This window comes from Perissodus microlepis, chromosome 7, assembly GCF_051167445.1.
Source record: "Perissodus microlepis isolate ML-2025 ecotype Zambia chromosome 7, ASM5116744v1, whole genome shotgun sequence".
NCBI classification, from domain to species: Eukaryota; Metazoa; Chordata; class Actinopteri; order Cichliformes; family Cichlidae; genus Perissodus; species Perissodus microlepis.
Window position 1 is genome coordinate 10,146,846 of NC_140467.1, and position 20,641 is coordinate 10,167,486.

The 20,641-nt window shown below is 39.3% G+C and overlaps 2 protein-coding genes across 3 annotated transcripts; one reads left to right on the forward strand and one right to left on the reverse strand.

The window, feature by feature from the left end:
- Positions 1–1,312: 1,312 nt before the first annotated feature.
- Positions 1,313–8,399, reverse strand: fkbp4 (FKBP prolyl isomerase 4). Its single transcript, XM_084933331.1, has 11 exons — positions 7,987–8,399; positions 7,328–7,472; positions 6,990–7,132; positions 6,116–6,236; positions 4,470–4,626; positions 3,933–4,023; positions 3,755–3,838; positions 3,475–3,660; positions 3,206–3,349; positions 2,695–2,790; positions 1,313–2,587 (listed from the first exon to the last, which is right to left on the reverse strand). Exons 1-11 carry the CDS (start codon positions 8,083–8,085, stop codon positions 2,486–2,488), a joined length of 1,368 nt encoding a protein of 455 aa, XP_084789457.1. The 5' UTR covers positions 8,086–8,399; the 3' UTR covers positions 1,313–2,485.
- Positions 8,400–8,515: 116 nt separating this feature from the next.
- ddx11 (DEAD/H (Asp-Glu-Ala-Asp/His) box helicase 11) lies at positions 8,516–20,570 on the forward strand. 2 transcript variants are annotated; one of them, XM_084933325.1, is made up of 28 exons: positions 8,516–8,787; positions 9,126–9,268; positions 9,358–9,573; positions 9,646–9,732; positions 9,837–9,973; positions 10,549–10,606; positions 10,743–10,850; positions 11,955–12,042; positions 12,153–12,355; positions 12,466–12,540; positions 12,737–12,814; positions 12,903–12,949; positions 13,034–13,113; positions 13,225–13,266; positions 14,435–14,502; positions 14,590–14,628; positions 14,726–14,861; positions 16,605–16,739; positions 16,829–16,941; positions 17,027–17,099; positions 18,514–18,617; positions 18,713–18,862; positions 18,977–19,045; positions 19,147–19,247; positions 19,834–19,918; positions 20,027–20,102; positions 20,186–20,340; positions 20,426–20,570. In XM_084933325.1, exons 2-28 carry the CDS (start codon positions 9,140–9,142, stop codon positions 20,456–20,458), a joined length of 2,685 nt encoding a protein of 894 aa, XP_084789451.1. In that variant the 5' UTR covers positions 8,516–8,787; positions 9,126–9,139; the 3' UTR covers positions 20,459–20,570. The 2 variants fall into 2 exon arrangements, with proteins under 2 accessions (XP_084789451.1, XP_084789452.1); XM_084933326.1 differs by lacking the exon at positions 8,516–8,787 and adding an exon at positions 8,794–9,033.
- Positions 20,571–20,641: the final 71 nt, after the last annotated feature.

A 20,641-nucleotide genomic window follows, 5' to 3' on the forward strand; every position in this document is an offset into this window, starting at 1 on the left:
ACGTTTTACACGTAACATGTATTCGTATGTTACAATTACACATTTGTAATAAAGTTAGACAACGTAAAAAGTGTCTTCAAATCTAAAAAGCAAAACAAAAAAATTGTTGCCAGGCTTTGAGGGTGCGTGTGACTTTTCTGAATAACAAACACGCCTAAGAAACAATATTACCAATGCTTTAACAGCCACCATGACTAATCCAAAGTGCTATTCAGTGGATGTACGGGATCATTAAGGGATAATGGTTAAGACTATAAACAAATAAAAAGTAAAAGGGTTTTTTCCCTATTTAATTAAAGTTGTTTGTTTGTTTTTTTACATTTATTTATATCCAGTGTTGCCTCCATCTGTTCATAATCGTAGACATGATCAAAAATGCCAGTGGCTATATGGATTATATAACCACTCTGATACTGTATGTCTTTTATCAAGAGCAGCAAATAAAAGAACAAAGGGCTCATGGCATAGGGAACACAAAAGAAAGCAGACCCTCCCAGGTAAGCGCGATCCCCACACCTGTCTGCCTTTAAAATGCTGAGTCACTAAAAGAAGATCTTCTCAGAAGAAATGTCTGTAAAAAGTTAAACACTGTAAAGAAATTTTTTTTTTTTTTAAATACTTTTGACTTCTGTGGAGAATAAGCAGTACTGGGTCATAACTACCCCAGAGGGAGAGAAAGCACATCTGTAAGCTGAGTGAGAGAAGCTTGAGGATCAGATAAACACCTCTTCCTCCTCAAGACAAGGCCTCCTGACTGTCACAGGTGCAAGCTCGGTAGTTTTAATTTTCAAAATACACACAACACAGTGCTGGTATTTTTTGCACAGATATTTTAATATTCCTCCCATAAAGATGGAGAGTAAACAGCTTAGTTAACCTTATGTTTCATTTCATTAAAGCACAATATGAAACAATAATAATAAAAAAAAAAATGCATTTACCGTCCCACCCCATCACATCTTTTTGCAGTAGCTTACTTTATGTGACAGACAGTGCAAACACCAAATTCAGTTAACTTGCAATGCAAATATTACAAATCAAACTTATTACAGGTTAAATGGCTATCATCAACTCGTACAACCTTTAAACATTTAAAATCAGGTCAATTTAATTTTGCTTAACGTATAAACAAATTCCTCATCATAGAGCACAAGTCCAGCTGAGGAGTTGCCCTCCTCGTGTGACACCGTCAGCAGATTCTTTATTTTGCACACTTTGTGTCGATGGATACATCACAGGTTCTCAAGTTCCTCACGTGACCAACGAAAAGTGGGAGGAAATGCATGTACAAGTCAAAAATATCACACGCAGCTGAGTTGTATCCATTTGTTTATTAAATCCTTCTGTCAGGACAGAACAAGCAGTGACTTTTCCCCCCAACAAAGATGAGCTGTACATACAACCCACAGCCATGTTTTTAAAAAAACCGGGCCTCTCATTTGGATTTTCACCACCTTGATGCACGTTTCTCCACCAAGGTGATCTCTGCAAAAACTGCAAAAGCAAATTTAATCCTCTCGTGTACAGTCTAAACCTGAATCTGACAAGCCAAATATGTACACTTTCATACAAGTACTTTTTTACAGTAAATTAAGACTTAACTGCTTAATACTCGAGGGCGTCCAGGAGAAGCTAATTCAGGTACTTTCTACTGTAGCTGCTTTAAAAATGCACATATTCCAGTTAAGTAAACTGTTGTATTTGTAGTTTTGAGAACAATACAGAAATCACAAGCACAACACTAGGAAATAAAAAGTACAAAAAATCATTTCCAAAGCAGAAGGTGAACAGTCCTGTACCCTAGGGGTTAAAAGTGAACTCCATTTTAAACTGAGAGAAAAGCTCCAAGTCTGACAGCTATTTCACACCAACATCTTATTACTCCACCTATCCACAGTGCTGCTACATACATACTTTGGGACATAGGCACTAACATTTAAAACACAGTGGATCTATGCACATAGCCATCACAACTCCAGGAATTGATCAGTAGGCCCGTGAGGAGGCTCGGATGGACAGCAAAAAACATAGGGTGGGTCATACAGAAGGTAGTGCAAGGTGGGGGATGGTCTAGCCCTTGACGGGTGAAGGTTCTGAAATTCAGCACTTAACATTTTGGATGCAATTCCCCCCCACACTTCCCAAATTCTTTTGAAACCACATGCACAGTTCAGAGTTGAGGGGGAGGGGTTGGGGGGGGGGGGGGGGGGGGGTAGGACTGTAGCATACAATTCATTTAAATCCACGTCCCACGGTGCCTGACGACACCTCACCCCACAGTCGGCTAGCTGCCACAGCAAAAAGCCCAACAAGAAGAAAGCCAGCGAGGACGTGCCCAAGGTCAGTGCTGTCGATGACATACTCATTCTCACACACAAACAATCACACCTTAAACACAAATGGCCAGAGTTACAAAAGTCTGAAGTACAGATGAACCACAGGAGAGAATAGGAAAGGAAAAAAAAAAAAAAAGCTGCGTCTTCATCTACGCTTTTGCTTCACCCCCAGCTTCCTTTTCTCCGTTTTCAACCTCCATCGCATCTTCTCCATTCTCCACGCTCTCACTCTTCCCCTTCTCTGCTTCTTTCTGTTCACGAGACACAAACCAGTTCAGCACACCTTCACTTTTTGCCAAACCTAAAAATCGTGCTTATCACACCCTCTTGTGGCTGTTTTAGTAAACAGATCCATCACCTTTGAATCCCTCTCTGCAAATTTCTGGAACATGTTGGCATAGATGCGTTTGTCCTTCTCGTGCTGCTCCTTTATACGTTTCTGACAAAGTAGCACCTGGAAGAACATAAAGCAGACGTCACCCTGCTGTATTTCCAGATATGTTATGGGTACAACAACAACCGAAAGTCTGGATATGCAGAACAGTTGTTTTATGACCAGTGACCTAAAAGAACAGCGTTTTCAATCCCAGAAGCACAGTCATATTTGTTCACCCATCCTGGTTTGTTACTAAATGAATCCAGTATAAACTTTCGTTTACGCCATGAAAATAAATTAAACTCAATTAAACATTCACCTGTCTCATTTTGGATGGTAGTACAATAAAATTAGACATATTAACCAAACTGAATTGTAACTGCCATAACAGAGAGAGACAGAATTTTTTTTAAATTAAATATTATCTTAGATTGATTAAATTTCAATGTTGAAAGCTGCTTGAATTACACATCAAAGGCACACTGTGTTATACCTGGTTCTTGGCAGCCTTGTTGGCAGGATACAGCTGAACCACTTTTTGGAAATCATCTCTCGCCTTCTCAAACTCATTCATTCCAAACAGTGCCTCTCCCCTTCGGAATAACGCCTTTTCATTGGATGCATCCAACTCCATCGACTATAACATAATTAAATATAATTACATAAATATAATTAAATGTTTTCAGTATTTAAGCAAAAACCAAGACAAACCACTGATCACACACACGTGCTGCTTTAAGACAAAGAACAGGTACCAGATACCTTGTCACAGTGCTCCAGGGCTTTGTTTGGCTCCTGTAGTTTAAGGAAGCACATGGCCAAATTCAGGTGTGCAGCGAGCTGCAGTGCTTTCGCCTTCTTATCGTCCTCTTCTGACAAACCAGATTCATGTTCCAGCCATGACACAATCCTTTTGTACTGCACTGATGCATGCTTATATTTTCCCTCCTGAAGCATATAAACCATTGCATCACAAAACATCTTGAAATCCAAGACAGGATCACTTCTTAAATTTAAAACAAAAAAACAAAACAAAGCAAACCTTAAAATACTGTGTTCCCTTCTCTTTGACAATGCTGCTCTGCTCCAGCTTTTCTGATGTGTTCATTTCCCATGATTCCTTAGCCTAAAATAGAAAGAACACATTTTCCTTTTTAGATGAAAATATTGTAAATGAGCATCTAAAGTGCTGCTGTGTTTGCCACACACTCCCACCTTACCTTCTCAAAGGCTGTTAGTTTAATCTTGTACTGCAATATCGCTCCACCAGGAATGTTAAACTTTGCGTTTCCTGCATTCCCGAAACCATATCTAACAAATCAGACAAACATATCATTATCATTAGTCATGAGTAATGGGCACAAAAATCACTGCTGGTGTGCAACTTAAAAACCATTTCAGTTCAAGGTATTGGATACTGCAAAAAAACATAATTCTGCAGCTATTTTCCTGTTTAATCACATTGCAAAGCTTAACCGTTATAGTTGATTATATTGGTCATTACTCATGCTGTCACTTAGCTTAAAACCAAAGACTGCACAACTATCCAGTTAAAAATTCATGTAGCTAATTCCTGCAGGAATTAATGTTTATTTACTATTACAGCAGCATCTTTAAACTGTGGAAATATTCTGTAAAGAGATGCTTGAGAGCTGCAGAAAAAGCAATTCAAGAGTCTAAAATTGGACTGACTTCATATGAACATAAAATGTCACCACTATGAAATTAGTGGTAAGAATTTGCACATGTGAACATACTTAGGTTTAATTGTGAAGACCGCCTCCTCTCCCTGTTCCATAGCCATGATAGCCTTCTCGACTCCAGCTGGCAAACCGAAACTCTCGCCATCTCCAATTTCAAACTTTAATTCCCTCTCGTCAAATACACTGTCATCGCAGGTCCCTATCACGGTTACTGAAGAAGACAGAAAATGTTCAGGTTAGTTCATGTCCCACTCAGTCTTGATTTCTTGGCAGACTGCCACATTACAAAGTCAGCCATTTCTAAAGTGTCAGTGAAGTTCTTTTCCATCATTCGGTCTCATTTTTAGGAACTTTAAGAATTCCATGTAATGTTACTTGTATGATTACAGACTCAGTTTCTTAAGGAAACCAAAACTGTCTTACAGCCATCTTTGAGCATTTACAGTCACACTGATGAGCTGGAGACCCGAGTAGACATTCCTGTTATACTTGTGTGCATATTCGGTGGGCTGAAATGTAAATTCTCCCCGAACTCCCAAAAAGTTGATTTTGTTCATCTAGACGTAGCGGTTTCAGTTGGAGAAACATTTCGTCACTCATCCATGTGACCTCTTCAGTCTCAGCTGATTGCAGGTTTAACCACGCTTATAAACAGTACCTTTGCACAATGATTGAAACTAGCCCACTGAGTGAACAATGGGCTCCTTGATCATTAATATGCAAATTGTCATGACCATTGCTCAAAGACCATTGATTAATGGCCATAAGTACCATTCATAGAGAGTTGTGGAATGGCAGCAACCACAGCATTGTAACACAGTTGGTCCAAAGGGGGGGGAACAAAACAAAAGTGAACGCCACTCAGGCTCGCAGACTTGGAAAGTATAATCGAGGTTTTAATCAAGCCCAATACATCACCTGGACCATTACTGAAATTGGATATCTGCGGGTTTACCTTTGAATAGCTCTATATTGTAGTGGTTTAGACCAGCGGTCCCCAACCTTTTTTGCGCCACGGACCGGTTTATGCCCGACAATATTTTCACGGACCAGGCCTTTAAGGTGTTAACACACGTGAAAAGACCCAGGAAAACCGAGTTAACGATAAAAACGATAACAAAATAACGCTGAAAACCGATAAAAACCCTGAAAACCATACATTTCACACCAGAGCCTCAACTCTCGCGGCCCGGTACCAAACGACTCACGGACCGGTACCGGTCCGAGGCCCGGGGGTTGGGGACCGCTGGTTTAGACACTGACTTGGCAAGTAAAATGCTGCTCGTTTAACTCCAGCTGGAGTCACAAATCCTTCCGTGGTTGCGCCTAGAAGTGTAAAACTCACAAATCCAACATGCAAAGCTACTTGCTCTAGCGACCCCTTGTGACAAGGGCGCAGCAGAAAGTAGTTTCTTCGTTATGTCTGCAAGTCCACTCTTGGTGACAAAACCAATCGGTTACTGAATTATTATTCAGTGGGTTTGTTAAAACATAATAAGGGACATATAAGACCATAACCAAAGGCAACGCTGTTTCTTTTAATGCCGTTTCATTTTCCCTGTGGGATCCCTTAGTTTGAAAAGATTATTATCCTCAATACGCTCTTACTTAAAACACATTTAAGCAGGGACTCTACTTTCCAAGGATGGAAATATAAAACATGAAATGAATTGTATCAAACACATTTCTGGATGCATTACCTTCAACAGCTGCTCCTTCATTAGGTTTAGAATATCCCTCTCCTTTAGTGATAATGCGTCGGATGATTCCTCCATCCTCTTCTTCAGTTATGTCTTCCCCTCTAAATTCAAACAGCTCCACCTATAAGCGTGTAGACATGTGACAAAAAATGTATATCTTTTCATTAAAAAACAACAACTTCCATCCAATATAATTTCCAAAGTTCCCAATTTTCTTCCTCAAAAGATTAGTTCTTTTGGGGGCAGGGGGTGGGGGTGGGGGGGCAGTCATTCAGGTTTGTATTTTTTTCCTTTTCTTTTACTGTAGTCTTTAAACAAAAGGTTACAACAGTTATTCTAAATGTATGAAAAGGCAACAATTGGTTTTATACAAAACAATAAAAACAGAAGGCTGTATAACAATTTTTAACACCATCAGAAGCAACAACTATAAGCACAGTGGAGATTCAAATTGTGAAACTGCTTATCATGATTTGCTTTTTTGCAAGGCTGGCCACAGAGATACCACTTAAAGAGATAAGCATTATCAGAAAAAATATTTAAGTTATCCTAAATGCTAAATTTAAGGATTTTATGATCCACAGCTGAAATCCACTGCAAAGACAACTGAGACAGACTGACTGAAATAAAGCTGGCTCTACTACACATTTCCAAGGCTTCAATGCAGCGAGCCTGACCTCACTGCTTTGCAATGTGTAACATGAACTGTAAAGGTAATTTATAAACGTGGAAGCAAAAAGATTGTAAAGTATTTTGTACTCGCTGAATTGAAGCCACTTCTCAATTTCTATCCTATCATGGGAGCCCAGATATACAGTATCTCAAACTACACAGTTAAAAGTACTTAATGGACAATGAAAACTGGCATCCTTACCTCAAAAACAAGAGTGGCACTGGGTGGTATCTTGGGTGGGCTGCCTGCAGAGCCATAGGCATACTCTGGCTTACAGATGAGCTGGCACAACTCCCCAATTTTCATTGTGGCTACACCGATGTCCCAAGCCTTTATTACTTGTCCTATGGGGGGAAAAGTAGATTAAAACTCACACTTTAAGGCTTTTCTTGTCTCAAGCTGCCCCTCCCTTTTTTGGTTTTGTGGTTATGTGTTACCTTAAATGCATTCTGGTTCATTTCCTTTAGTAAAAGGTCATTTTTTAAAACGTAGAGAAAATCCTGCACTGGTTGTGCAACTATAACAAATATGAAACTAACCTTTGCCCAACTCAAAGGAAAACTTCTCTCCTCTGTCTCTACTGGAGTCAAAATGAGTCCCGTCCAGAAGTGTGCCCACATAATGTACAAACACTTTGTCGCCGGACATAGGCAGTTCTGTGCCTGTACCTTCCCTTTTGATCACCTGGAGAAAAAGGTAAGACGAGAATTTATCAAAGAACATCAGAAAGCAATTTCTTGAACATGCTTGTGATCGCTGCCTTGCACACGCACCACGCACTTCGCTTAGTGAACGACTAAATTGCAAACTTGTTTATTCTGAATGAAGGCCTATATATTTAAAGCCCTCAGTATGTGTTTCATTGTGGGATGAAATATAGAATATGTCCATCAATAAAATGACAGTTGTTTCTTCAAGGCTCCAGATCCTTCTAGAAATGCAGACCGTTTCATTGACAGCTAGTCTTGTTTCTGACATTCTGGTACTGAGTTAGTTCTCATAACTGTGACGCTACATACCATTATAAGGTGTTCCTAGCATTAAAGTTAGCTTTCGTTGTATTTTTTTTTTTTAAATCAGTGTATGCGACAGCATAGCTATCGATAGCTAATGTTAACCTAGCCGAACAGTAAACAAGCTGTCAGCTAACCACTCAGCTAGCTAGGTGCTGAGTACCAAATCAAGCACCATTTTTTACCTTTAAAACACCCCCATCTTTCTTTGGTGTGATGTCCTCTCCTTCCAGGGGGATTGTATGTTGTACTTCACTTGTTTGTTCCTCTGCAGTCATCGTCATGAAGCTGATCTGTCCCTTCTCTGCCTTGCACAACAATCCAAACTAACACTGGCTAATAGTGACGGTGGCTAAAGCCCCTACTACTCCTCAGATCAAGTGCTGCAAGCAACAACCTGATCAACGTTTACTAGCTGTCTTAACTTCCTCGAGAATACAGCGCAACTTCCAACTAGCAACAGAGGTCCTTTGCTATAGTTCACCAGTCACGCTGCTATCAGCTTATAATACGAGGTTTACGCAATGTTGCCTTCAGTCCACGTTATCCTGCAATCTGGCATCTCACAGACGCTTAAAGAAGGGCAGAGAACTTTCCAGACAGTCTAGGAGGTACCGGGGGGGAGGGACCAGAGTAGGTGACGTTAAATATAGTTTCAAGGATCTACCTGGAAGGCGGCAGCAAATCCAACGAGCAACACTCATGCTTATTTTACGAATATTTTAGGGCAGTACTCAAATTGCTAATATCAAGGCTAGATCTGACATTCTTTGTCATCAAACAGTGTTACGGGTAAATGACAAAATCGTGGATAAATACACACAACCCCGTCCGCACAAACGTTTCTGTACATTAAAACATGCACTCCTTCTCGTAGCTCGTTTCCTATTGGCCAGACTCTGTGACCACTTCTGTTTTTTGGCGCGGTTGTTGAATAGCCGGGAATTGACAAGTAAAAACAGACATTATTTTACATGATATACACGGTAAGAAACGGCAGTACTATTTTCTCAGATTTTGATTGACGTTCGCTAAAAGATACGATTGTAAGGAGAAAGATTGCTAGCTAGCAGAACGCTTCACTTTAAAGATAGCTGAAAAGCTGTCTGTTTTAAATGTTAGCTGCTTGACGCAACGTATTGGTGAACAGGTAAGGTCTTTAGTTAATGAAGATTTAGTTATTGTAGTAAAATGAGCCCAGCCGAAAAAGGAATTCGTCGTCGATTGAAAAGGTGCTTTAATCGGTTGTTTGTAGAGGCAAGTCAAAGTTCCATATCAGAAATGAAATGTTGAAACTAACCTTTACTTTTGTGTTTCCTTCCAGGAAAGTTTAGGAGCATGGAAAATAGTAGGGCACAGTTTCCATTTCCCTACCAGCCCTATAACATCCAGGAGGAGTTCATGCAAGCCCTGTACAGTGCACTTGACAAAGGCAAAGTTGGCATCTTTGAAAGTCCCACTGGAACGGTGTGTACTAATGCATGGGGAAAAGCATATCTGTGCAGAAGCTGTTGGACTTCATTAATAAGTGTTTTTGTCTATTTATGTCAATCTAGGGCAAGTCACTGAGTCTGATATGTGGAGCACTGAGCTGGCTCACAGATTATGAGGAGAGAAAGAGGCAGGAGGCAGCTGCTCTGTTGCAGGAAGGAGAAGCAGCTCTTTCCACTAATGCTGCTCAGTCCTCTGCAGTCAGTTCCTCAGCAGAGCTGGACTGGATCACTGACTTTGTACAAAAAAAAGCAGAACGTGATTTAGTGTCAAAGTTGAAGGTGAGGAAAACTTGGATGTGAAGTGTATGTGAAGTCTGAACATTTGCTTATTGTTGATTGGTTTGGTGTCAGGAGGAAGAATTGAAGAGGAAGAAGAGAGAAGAACGGTTAGAAATGATCCGAAACAATGTCCAGCTAAAGTATGCGGTTAAGCGAAAGGTGAGCCATCATGCACATGAGCATTTAATGGAACTTTACTTGGATATTAAAATTATTCCAAGTCATTTAATACAAGTGAATGAAATGGTTTCGTCTGTTCATAGAGCTATGAAGAAGATGAGGCATTCAAGCTGCTTCAGCTCAGTAAAGAGGAGCAGGTCGAGGCAACAGGAGATCAAGAAGACGAGGAGCTGATCATTGCAGAATATGAGAGCGATGATGAGTCAAAGATTAAGAGCAGGTGAGGAAGACTGATTGCTATAGTTTCATATTTTCTAATTAGTTTGAATTCGTCTTGAGTTTTTGGTTACAGTTTAGTTTAGTCTTTGTTAGTTTCCAGAGTGGATTTGCTTGTTCGTTGGCGCGACTGTTGCAAAGCAGCAGTCCTAGTACATGTTATTGTCATTGGCTATTTTTCTTCTTCTTTGCCTGCTAACTAGTCTCGCACCATGTGTCATAGACAGAGTGTTCATATGCCAAAACGAGCAGCTCAGCTGTGCATTGCGTGCTTCTATTTAGATTTTCAAAATTTTGTTCCTGAAATATTAAACTTTTCTCTGATAATACAGTCCCATTGATTTTGAATGGAGCACCAGTCCTCTCTTAGTATGCTAAAGGTTGCTAGTTCAAATACAACATGGTACAATTTTAAATTATTTTTTTTTAGTGTATCATACATCAGTTATTGTTAGTTTGAGTTTAGCTTTAGTTATATATTAATAAACTAAGTGAGGACATGAATTAATGGGTAAAATTAATAAATAATCCAAATGAGAGTCTGAAATTGACAAAGGATTTCTTTCCTTGCATCCTCAGATTCTTTGGAGCTGAAAAAGATGAGGATAATGAACTGGTTGAAGAACATGTTACTAAGGTATGAAATTTCACATTGTAGCTGTAAGAGTTAAATGGGTTGGATGGATTGATATATTTATAACAAGAACATTATTATAATTATGAGCATCGGACATTCCCCTGATGTGGAACTGTGTTCATATGCATATCTGTAGATTTACTACTGCAGCCGCACTCATTCCCAGTTGGCCCAGTTTGTCCATGAGGTACAAAAGAGCCCCTTTAGCAAGGACATCAGCGTGGTCACACTGGGTTCACGGCAGGTATGTACCCAGCAGTGACTGGAAAAAAATAAAAATCTTTTCTACTGTAGAAAAAAAATGTTTATACAGTCATTGGTACACACACACAGAAACACACAAATGTCATAATTGGTTGAGTACATAAACATCTTATCTTATTAAAGTAACGCAAACAATATATGAACATGAGCTGGTAAATTTTTGCATGGATCTCTTCATCCTGTTCACTTATTCATTCAACAGATGTGATTATACTTTTTTCTTGAAGTTGCTTTTGACTGTTTCTCCATGGTGCCTCTTTTGTCAGCTTGAGTACTTGAGAGATTTCTGGCAATTTCCTTTAATTCCTCAAAGTAACTGACTGGTATAATTTGCCTCTATTATTTTTTTTTGTCAGTAAAAGTACAGATTGTTCATAAAGCACGCCACCAAGTCTTTCTGTTTGTTTACCTACTGGCAGTTTTTCCTTCATAGACAAATTTTTACTGCTCCCACCCAAAGAGGTTTTAAGCATAGCTAAAAGAATCTCACCAACGTGCTTTGTTAACTAGGTTTTATTATACAGGTGTAATAACTATATTTCGTTTATCAAATGGTCAGAAATAACAAATAAGTTAACAAAGGTTCATTGCCTTTGACGTATGCAGACTCTTATGTGTGTAATCAGCCTGTTAGAGGCTTTTTCAAATGTAGGAAAAAACCTGATCTTGATTTTCAGAGGATAATAAAGCCAAGAAGACATTTGCAGAACAGGATATGATGGGGAACAGTTATGAAACAGTCTAATTCTGAAAGAGTCCTTTTAGATTCTGACAGAATTATCAAGTAGCACCTAACAACAGCCAGCGCTGGGAAGATTGGCCTGTTAAATCCTCTACATGATAGAAAAAATGGAGAAACAAATGCAAGATAAATGGTGTTATGTTCTTTTCTATAGCACATTGAACAATCTAGTTTGTGTCTATGTAGAAGGAGGGTATTTCCTTTATGAAATACACAGTATTCAAAGACGCTATACTTGAGACTTTACTTGGGATTGCACACAAACTATTACATTTATTCAATCAATAAAACTGTGACTCTTGACACTGACATCTGACATTGTCCTGTTATAACATTCTGCAGAATCTGTGCATCAATGAAGAAGTGCGGCGGCTGGGCAGCATCCAGCGCATAAATGACCGCTGCATTGAGATGCAGAAAAACAAGCACGGTGAGAGGCATTTTGTGGAAGAATTGCTCTTCTTCCTGAAATTATTTTAACCTCAGGCTTTATTGATTTTTCTCGAGAAAGCCTCTTTCATCTCTCCTTCCATTTTGTAGAGAAGCATCATCACGAAGAGGGTGTAAAACGTAAGCGAGGCCCAGCAAAGAGCGTGTGTCCCTATTATAAGGCTTCAGCACTGCAGCAGATGCGAGATGTAGTTCTGGGGGCTGTTCTTGACATAGAGCAGCTTTTGAAGCTGGGCAGAGAAACACACTCATGTCCTTATTACTCTACACGTCTCGCTATTCCCTCTGCACAGGTAACTGAGTCGCCAGTCGATTTGTCAACAAGAGCTACTTGGTTACTGTATTTCTCCCACAAGATCTGGTTTTCATTTAATGTCTTTGTGGTTTGTTTATGTTGGTGTAGCTGGTTGTGTTACCTTATCAAATGGTGCTTCATGAAGCTACAAGACGAGCAGCAGGTGTCCAGCTAAAGGGACAGGTACAATTATATGTCTGGTATTCTTCTTCCTCTCTTAAAAATATAGAAAAATAAGTGTTTAAAATATCTTGGCAGTATTAAGAAATATATTTTTTCTCTTTTCAATTGTATTATCTGAAAATAATGGATACAAATATGACCAAATGACTGAGTGATAAAGGGATATAAAAAAAAGTTGTTGGGGTATCTTTTACAGGTGTTGATCATAGATGAAGCTCATAACCTTAGTGACACTCTCTCCTGTATACACAGTGCAGAGCTCAGTGGAGCACAGGTGAACACATTATTCTATAACATGCACAAAATACAGATTTCTGAGACGATTCTTCCTTGTGATGTTCTAATGTTTCAATTTTCTGCAGCTTTGTCGTGCTCACTCCCAGCTCAGCCAGTATGCTGACCGCTATAAGTGAGTCTTAGAAAATTCGCTTATTCGGAAATTGATCGCAGTCTCATCTTCCTTGTATTGATATTTTTGTTTCTTAAATGCCAGGAGCAGACTGAAGGCAAAGAACCTGATGTACATTAAGCAGATCCTGTTTGTGATTGAGGGACTTGTTCGGGTGCTGGGAGGTGAGTGTCTGCAACAAGCTTAGCGAGGGTAATAGCTGGACAGTAAAATCAAATTTTGCAATGCACCTCATTTTGATATTTGTTCCTATTTGTTCCTATTTGTTCTTCCAGGTAAGGTGGGGCAGAGTCCACAGAGCCAGACTACACAACCAGGTCAGTCAATGATAAACACATAAAGTTATGGTCTAAAGTTTGCATGCACTCATCATGGTCATGAATATCAAGGTAATGTGAGGCTTTTAATGATTTCTTTGAGCTTTCCTTTTTCCAAGATGGAGTGATTGTATAGCATGCATCTTTAGTGTCTTTAAAAAATGAATTAGTTGTGCAAGTTTGAATTTATTTTGGAATTTCTCTAAGGAACACAGGGCCAAAAATTATACATGCATACTCAAATGTGTACATACTGTATAATCACTTAAAACTTTTAATAAGTAGTGGTGAAGGTTCTATGGTTTCTTTTAATTTAACAAAGCTAAAGTCTATAAACTTCTTGTTAGTGATTATCATTGATTTACTGCCAGCAGGTCTGTGTCTGTATATTAACAGGAAACCAACCAATTTAAATGAACTGTACCAATTCTGCCAAGAGTCGTCGTCAAATATTCAACCAGAGTTATACCAGAAGCTTGTTGATTGCTACCAAATCAACTGGTGAAGATGCAACTTGCTATGGAACATTTAACATTTAACCAAAGGTCTTGCACAGTATCTTAGCTGTTCCTAGAACTGCGCTCTTCTGGACCACTGTTACCTTCACCTTCCACATTTTCTCCAGCTCTTCTCTGAGCCCTTGGTATTTCTTAAGCTTCTCGTGATCCATCTTTCTGATGTTGCTGTCATTGGGAGCCGCTACATCTATCACTACGGACATCTTCTTCTGTTTGTCTACCACCACTATGTCCAGTTGGTTAGCCACCACCATTTTGTCCGTCTGTATTTGGAAGTCCCACAGGATCTTAGCTCGGTCATTCTCTACCATCCTACCTCGGGACTTCCAGGCCGTATTTGGCACAGGTGTTTCTGTATACTATGCCACCCACTTGGTTATGGCGTTCCATGTACGCCCTGCTTGCTAGCATCTTACACCCTATTATGTGCTGGATTGTCTCAGGGGCATCTTTACACAGCTTTTTTCTTATTTCTATCTTATTTCTATATATATCTATAACGAGTGAATGACTTCTAATAAATTATTAAAAGCCCTAAATTACCATGACATTTAAATATGATGAGTGTAAACTTCTGACCACAAACTGTAAACATGCAGTCATACATATCAAGGCACAAATCTGTAACTATGTTTTTTTTGTTCTTCTAGGAACAGAGATGCTCACCATCAATAACTTTCTCTTCAAGGCTCAGATTGACAATATAAATTTGTTTAAGGTAGTTGGTAATTCTATTAGGAATCACAATCATTTTAATTGCACACCTCATCGAAACTACAAGCTCTCATTGTCATTCTTGCTGTAGTTCCAAAGATACTTTGAGAAGAGCATGATCAGCAGGAAGGTAAGTGTGATTTATCTCATACATACAAAGACGGTAAACGTCTGAGAGTTCACTTATGTAAAATTACATTTTTACCACCCTGGTTTTCTCTCTGCAGCTGGGGGGTTTTGTGGAGAAGTACGCAGGCTCAGGTGTGACTCTGCACACACACTGCAACAACAAGGAGAACCGGCGCACAGAAGGCTTAAACCGCTACCTTCAGACCCTACAGAGCAACCAGAACCCTGGAACAGGTCAGCTGTGTATTTTGTTACCCACAAAAATAATATTTAAATAATTTTCAGGACAAAATAATATTTCTGAGAATTGCATCATTATTGGAGGCATAGTGTATATACTGAAAGAACGCCTCACTGTACATAGTTTTTTATGAGTCACAAAAGTACTTTTGAAGATCTAAGATGTTCTGAAAGTTTTTTACACTTGACTTTTTGCATGATGTTGTGTCGGAAAAGTGTAAAAAGAGACAATAAAAGCAAATGCAATTAATCTCACATGATTTTTACCATATTTAGCTACGACCTAATTTCGATTTGTAGCCCCTCAGCAGGAGAACAGAACTGTGAAATAAAAAAAATTCATGGAATAATATTCAATGTAGTAGATACACAATGGATGATATATTCAAGCATAGATACATAGTCTAATAACCAAGCAGCACCACTCTGATCCCCACAACGATATAAATCACAAAGACACAAATAGTCCCTGCTTCAGGGGTTATACTACCCATCACAATATAATATAAAGATTAGAGTTTTATAAAAATAATTATTCTGATTGTTTAACACTAATTTTTATCATCACGTCTTCAGACTTTTGAGGAGCTTGTTCAATTCCTTGATGCTGTTAGATGAAAGGCAGATTGTGTAAAAGCTCTTTTTAGGTATTCTATACTAAGTTTTACAAATTATTTCAACAGTTCAGTACGAGAATCAATTTCTAAAACAAACTGCTGGCGGAGAAAGGCGGAGCACACTCTGGATTTGTCTCCAGTCTGAAATGAATCGAGTATATCACAATCAGAATTTTGTTGTGGTTTCTTAATTATAATGTTTATGGCTGATTTATAAAGTCCATCTATCCATCCATCCATCTTCTTCCGCTTACCTGGGGCCGGGTTGCGGGGGCAGCAGCCCAAGCAGAGAGGCCCAGACCTCCCTCTCCCCAGCCACCTCCTCCAGCTTGTCCGGGGGAACACCAAGGCGTTCCCAGGCCAGCCGAGAGATATAATCTCTCCAGCGTGTCCTGGGTCTGCCCCGGGGACTCCTCATTTATAAAGTCACCTGATTACTTTAAGGTGGTCAGACTCACTTGAGACGAAGAAGAGCTAAAGTAGATGATAGCAGAAAGTTTCACAGTATTCAGATGCACTCTCAGCTTTTGCAGTGAATCAGTTTCTAAAGCACAGAAATAATTACTGTTTTAATTCAGTGCATTAAAAAATTATAAAGATTTGTAAAACTGCACTTGAGTTGCACGGGTAGACATTTTTAAATGGAAAAAAAAAAATAAATAAAATTTGTCTCTGATTCCAACATGCAAACAAACTGGAATCCAGCCCAACATAAAACATCAGGCCGAACAGTATTTCTCTGCTTTTAGTGAGTTTTACCAGCCAATATACCCGACTGGTGTTGTTTTTAACCTTATGACTCTGAGTATATGTTATAGGGGAGCAAAAACTGCCACAAAGAGGCCTTTGAGTAGCTTGGCAGGCATGTCTCTCTGTCTGTGGACAGATTTTGTCAGTGCAATAATGTCATAACTGTGTGGGATGAAGTCATAATATGTGATGACACCTTATGGTTAGGTGTGTACAAATCAAAATAAAAGGAAAGTTCAAAGTCAAGCGTCACAGACGTTGCAGTTGGTGTGATGTCATCTCAAAATTGTTATTGGTTTTTTTTGTTTTGTTTTTTGGGGGGGTTTTAGCGTTCTTAGAAATTTATTTTGTATTCTTGTTTTGTGTGCAGTTCCGTCAGCTGACCAGCAGGAGTCCGTAGAGGCGGAAAAAGTCCTGTCTGCATCTCCAATGATGCAGGTTGAGGGTTTCTTCATGGCACTCACTAACAGCAACACTGACGGCAGAGTGGTGGTGCACAAACAAGGTGCCGTTTTAAACACACAGCACAAAATAAGGAAGAGTTATGACATCAACGCATTACAGTGTAAAGTACACCCTTTGCTTATTTTACAGGGTCTTTGTCGGAGAGCAGCGTCAAGTTCCTTCTGTTGAATCCGGCAGTCCACTTTGCCCAGGTGCTGAAGGAGTGCAGAGCAGTCATCATTGCAGGAGGAACTATGCAGCCTGTGAGTTGTGTTAAATCCTCTAAAAATAAACTGAGCTGTTGCTGCGTATCTTTTATCTTTCCACTCTAAAGGATGTTATATGTAGGTTTCAGACTTCAAACAAGAGCTTCTGTTTTCTGCTGGGGTGGGAGAGGAGCGCATCACTGAGTTTTCCTGTGGTGAGTGGCCCATTTTATAACACAACAGTACTTTGTGGAGCTCCCCCTTTTGTGTTTTTATTATGCACTCTCGCTAAGTGACGAGATTATCAAGATTTCTGTTTGTGGGAAATTTTGATAAAGGGAATAATTAGACTGCTTGACAAAAATGATGACAGACATTTAGATGGAGTTCTAATTTTCCCGTGAGGTTACCCAGACTGTTATAGGAATAAGTTCCTGAAGTCAGGTGATGTCACACGAAGGTGGTTGTCAGCACAATACGTTAACCCAGGCTTTCCCAATCTACCTACGAGCATGTTTACAAGAAGGTGGTGTCAGCTTATAGCCAATCACAGCAGAGAGACTAATTTTACAAAAGAACATAAAACTATACCATGTGGAAAATACAAAGAGGTTTCACATATAATAGAGTCTGAAAGGGACACAGCTGCTGCAGACAAATCAGTGGTGTCACTGTCTATAACAGGAAAAGTGGAATGTGAATCTGCTTACATATTAAGCACTTTGTTCAGCAACCTGGAAAAGATCTATTATATTAATAAAGTTTAAGTAGAAATAGGTGCCCTGTTTTAGGCTCATATATTAATGCTTAATAAAATGAAATAATTTAAATTGTTTGTAGCCAACAAGCAAAAAAGTTGTGTCTAAGAATATATATTTATTATTCATCATCATTATTTATGTCCATTAGGAAATAAACTAAATGTTTAGATTCTTTGAAAATACTTGAGACCCTCTGACTGCCTGTGGACAAAAGTCTGAGGGAATAGTGACTTTTTCTAGAGAAATAGCTGATCAGCATGCAGTGATTTATTTATTTATTATAATTTTTGATCTCTTACCTCAAACATGGTCTGCTCTGGAGCTGGTTAGATCTGCTGCACAAGTTATCATGGAGATGTCCCGCAGTACGTGGCGAACTGCCTTCATGATACTGAAAACTCAGGATTTACTCCGAAGTTACCTGGACAGGCACAAATCCTGCTTATCCCATCACGATAGTTATGTTATTTACTTATATTGTATTGTTACATTATTATTGTTCAGTTACAGACTTAGGGTAAGATCTACAGAAATAGCCTTTGTAATTTTTGAAGACTCCCAAAAATTGATGTGTTTAGATGGATGATTGTTTACAGGCAAAGCAGAGGAGGAAATACAAGACATCTCATGAACTAAACCAGAAATTAATCCACTGTACACAAACTTTAGCCCAACCTATAACAAGTTACGTTTTGTGCTCTGTGACTCATTTTGTGACATTTGAACATGATCTTAAGTCACAACACATGCAAACCTTAGTGGTTGTGCATAGGTTGACTGAAGTGTATTAGTGCACGAAAATAACATAAGAATATTAGTTTGCATTAATGCATTTAACATGATAAATAACAGAAATTTTGCCCTCTAGGTCACGTAATTCCTCCGGAGAACATCCTTCCCCTCGTGTTGTGCAGTGGCCCATCTGGTCAGGAGCTCGAGTTCACTTTCCAAAACAGAGACACGCCTCGAATGGTAACTCACACATGCAGAATACTGAATGAAGTTTGCGTTGTTATTCATTGGTTACAGTGGTGTCATTTGACTGATGCACATTTGTTTGTTTGCAGATGGATGAGACCGGGCGCATTCTCTCCAACATTTGCAACGTGGTTTCCGGGGGCGTGGTGTGCTTCTTCCCTTCTTACGACTACTCAAAGAGGATAATTTCTCACTGGGAGGCCAGCGGTACACTTACTCGATTGGCTAATAAGAAGAAGGTACATTAGCTTTATATATTACTGGAAACTACTTAGTAAATACTCAAGTCACTAAAAAGAGTCAAAAGACATCTTGTCCTATAGTCTCTTAATTATCTAATCACACCTCCTCAGATCTTTCAGGAGCCAAAGAAGGCCAACCAGGTAGAGCAGGTGCTAAATGAGTTTTCCCGTTGTATCCAGGTAAAACTGCACTCTTGACACAACCGATCTCATAACTAAACTGATGATCATTAGGATTGTGTTTTACCACTGCCAAGCAATGATTGTCTTTTTTACTTTAGAGGTGTTCTGCAGACTGCAGTGGACTCACAGGAGCATTGTTGTTCTCTGTGGTTGGGGGAAAGATGAGTGAGGGAATCAATTTCTCCGATGATTTGGGCAGGTAATTGAAGGGCGCTGAACAAGCAGTTGTACACCGTTTTAAAGCTGGGAAAGTCAGTCATTTTACATCATGGGCCACATTCAGCCCATTTTGATCTCAAGTGGGCTGGACCATTGAAACTGGCCTTTCAGTCAGTGAAAAGAACTACACTTTTAGCTGAGATGTCTTAATATAAGAAAAAGACAGAATTCTTTCCATTACCCAGACTGTGCTGTAATTATAAAACATGAAGTTTCTGTTCACAGAAAAAATTTCCTATTTTACTTTTTATTTTTTTACTGTAAAAAAAAAGACATTTCTAGCTGATAGTGGAAAAAAACAAGAACTTTTATGTCATTTAATTGTTTGTCTATTACTTAATTACTTCAATGTAGTTTGAATGGCCATGGGGGGAGGTCTTTATCAGCAAGAGAAGCAGGAAAATGTATTAAAATACAGTTAAAAATATAAAATGTTTGCCCTCCTTCACATTTTCTAAAACTGTGCAGTGAGCCAGATTGGAGTTTGGCCACTGGGTCTTAAATTTGAAACCCCTGGTTTAAAGTATATCACACTAATCGGTGTGGGTTTGTGCTTTTGATAACAGGTGTGTAGTGATGGTGGGAATGCCCTATCCAAACATCAAATCCCCAGAGCTGCAAGAAAAGATGTCATATCTGGACAAACACCTGGTGAGACTCTTCACCAGCAGCTTCTACTGTGACTTCATTGTAAATAGAAGATTAGAGGGAAGGCGACATGCAGCTTAGTATCAAATCTCATCTTTTTTTCTATTTCAGCCTCACAGTCAGGGGAGGAGTCCAGGACAAGCTCTAATAGAAAACCTCTGCATGAAGGCTGTCAATCAGTCTATAGGTACAGATAACGAAGTCATATTAATACATATCAATATCAAAATACAGTTTTATTAACTTGTGCGTGATATCCTCTGTTCAAAGGAAGGGCTATTCGTCATCGGGGCGACTATTCCTCCGTTGTGCTGTGTGACAGGCGTTACTCCCGGCCTGCTACGCTCTCTAAACTTCCCACATGGATTAAAGATCGCACTACCACACACACGACGTTTGGCCCTGCTTTTGCTGCCTTACGAAAGGTGAGGAACATTATTGTTAAAAACGTCCCCTTCATGATTGACATCTTAAATTTTCATATTTTGTCTGTATGTTCTTCTTTCCTAGTTCTTCCTGGAAAAGAAGCAGAAACAAGCATAGTTCCTCTCCCAAAGGACCCAACTAACATCTCCCTAATATTCACGGAGACTTGTGTTAGGATGATAAGAAAATGATGTGCAACTGCAAGAGGGGGAAAAAAAGAGACACAAAGTTCAATATCACACCACAGGCTTTTGAACATCTTGCACCCTTGTGAGTGCTGCTGGTTAAAAAAAAAAAAAA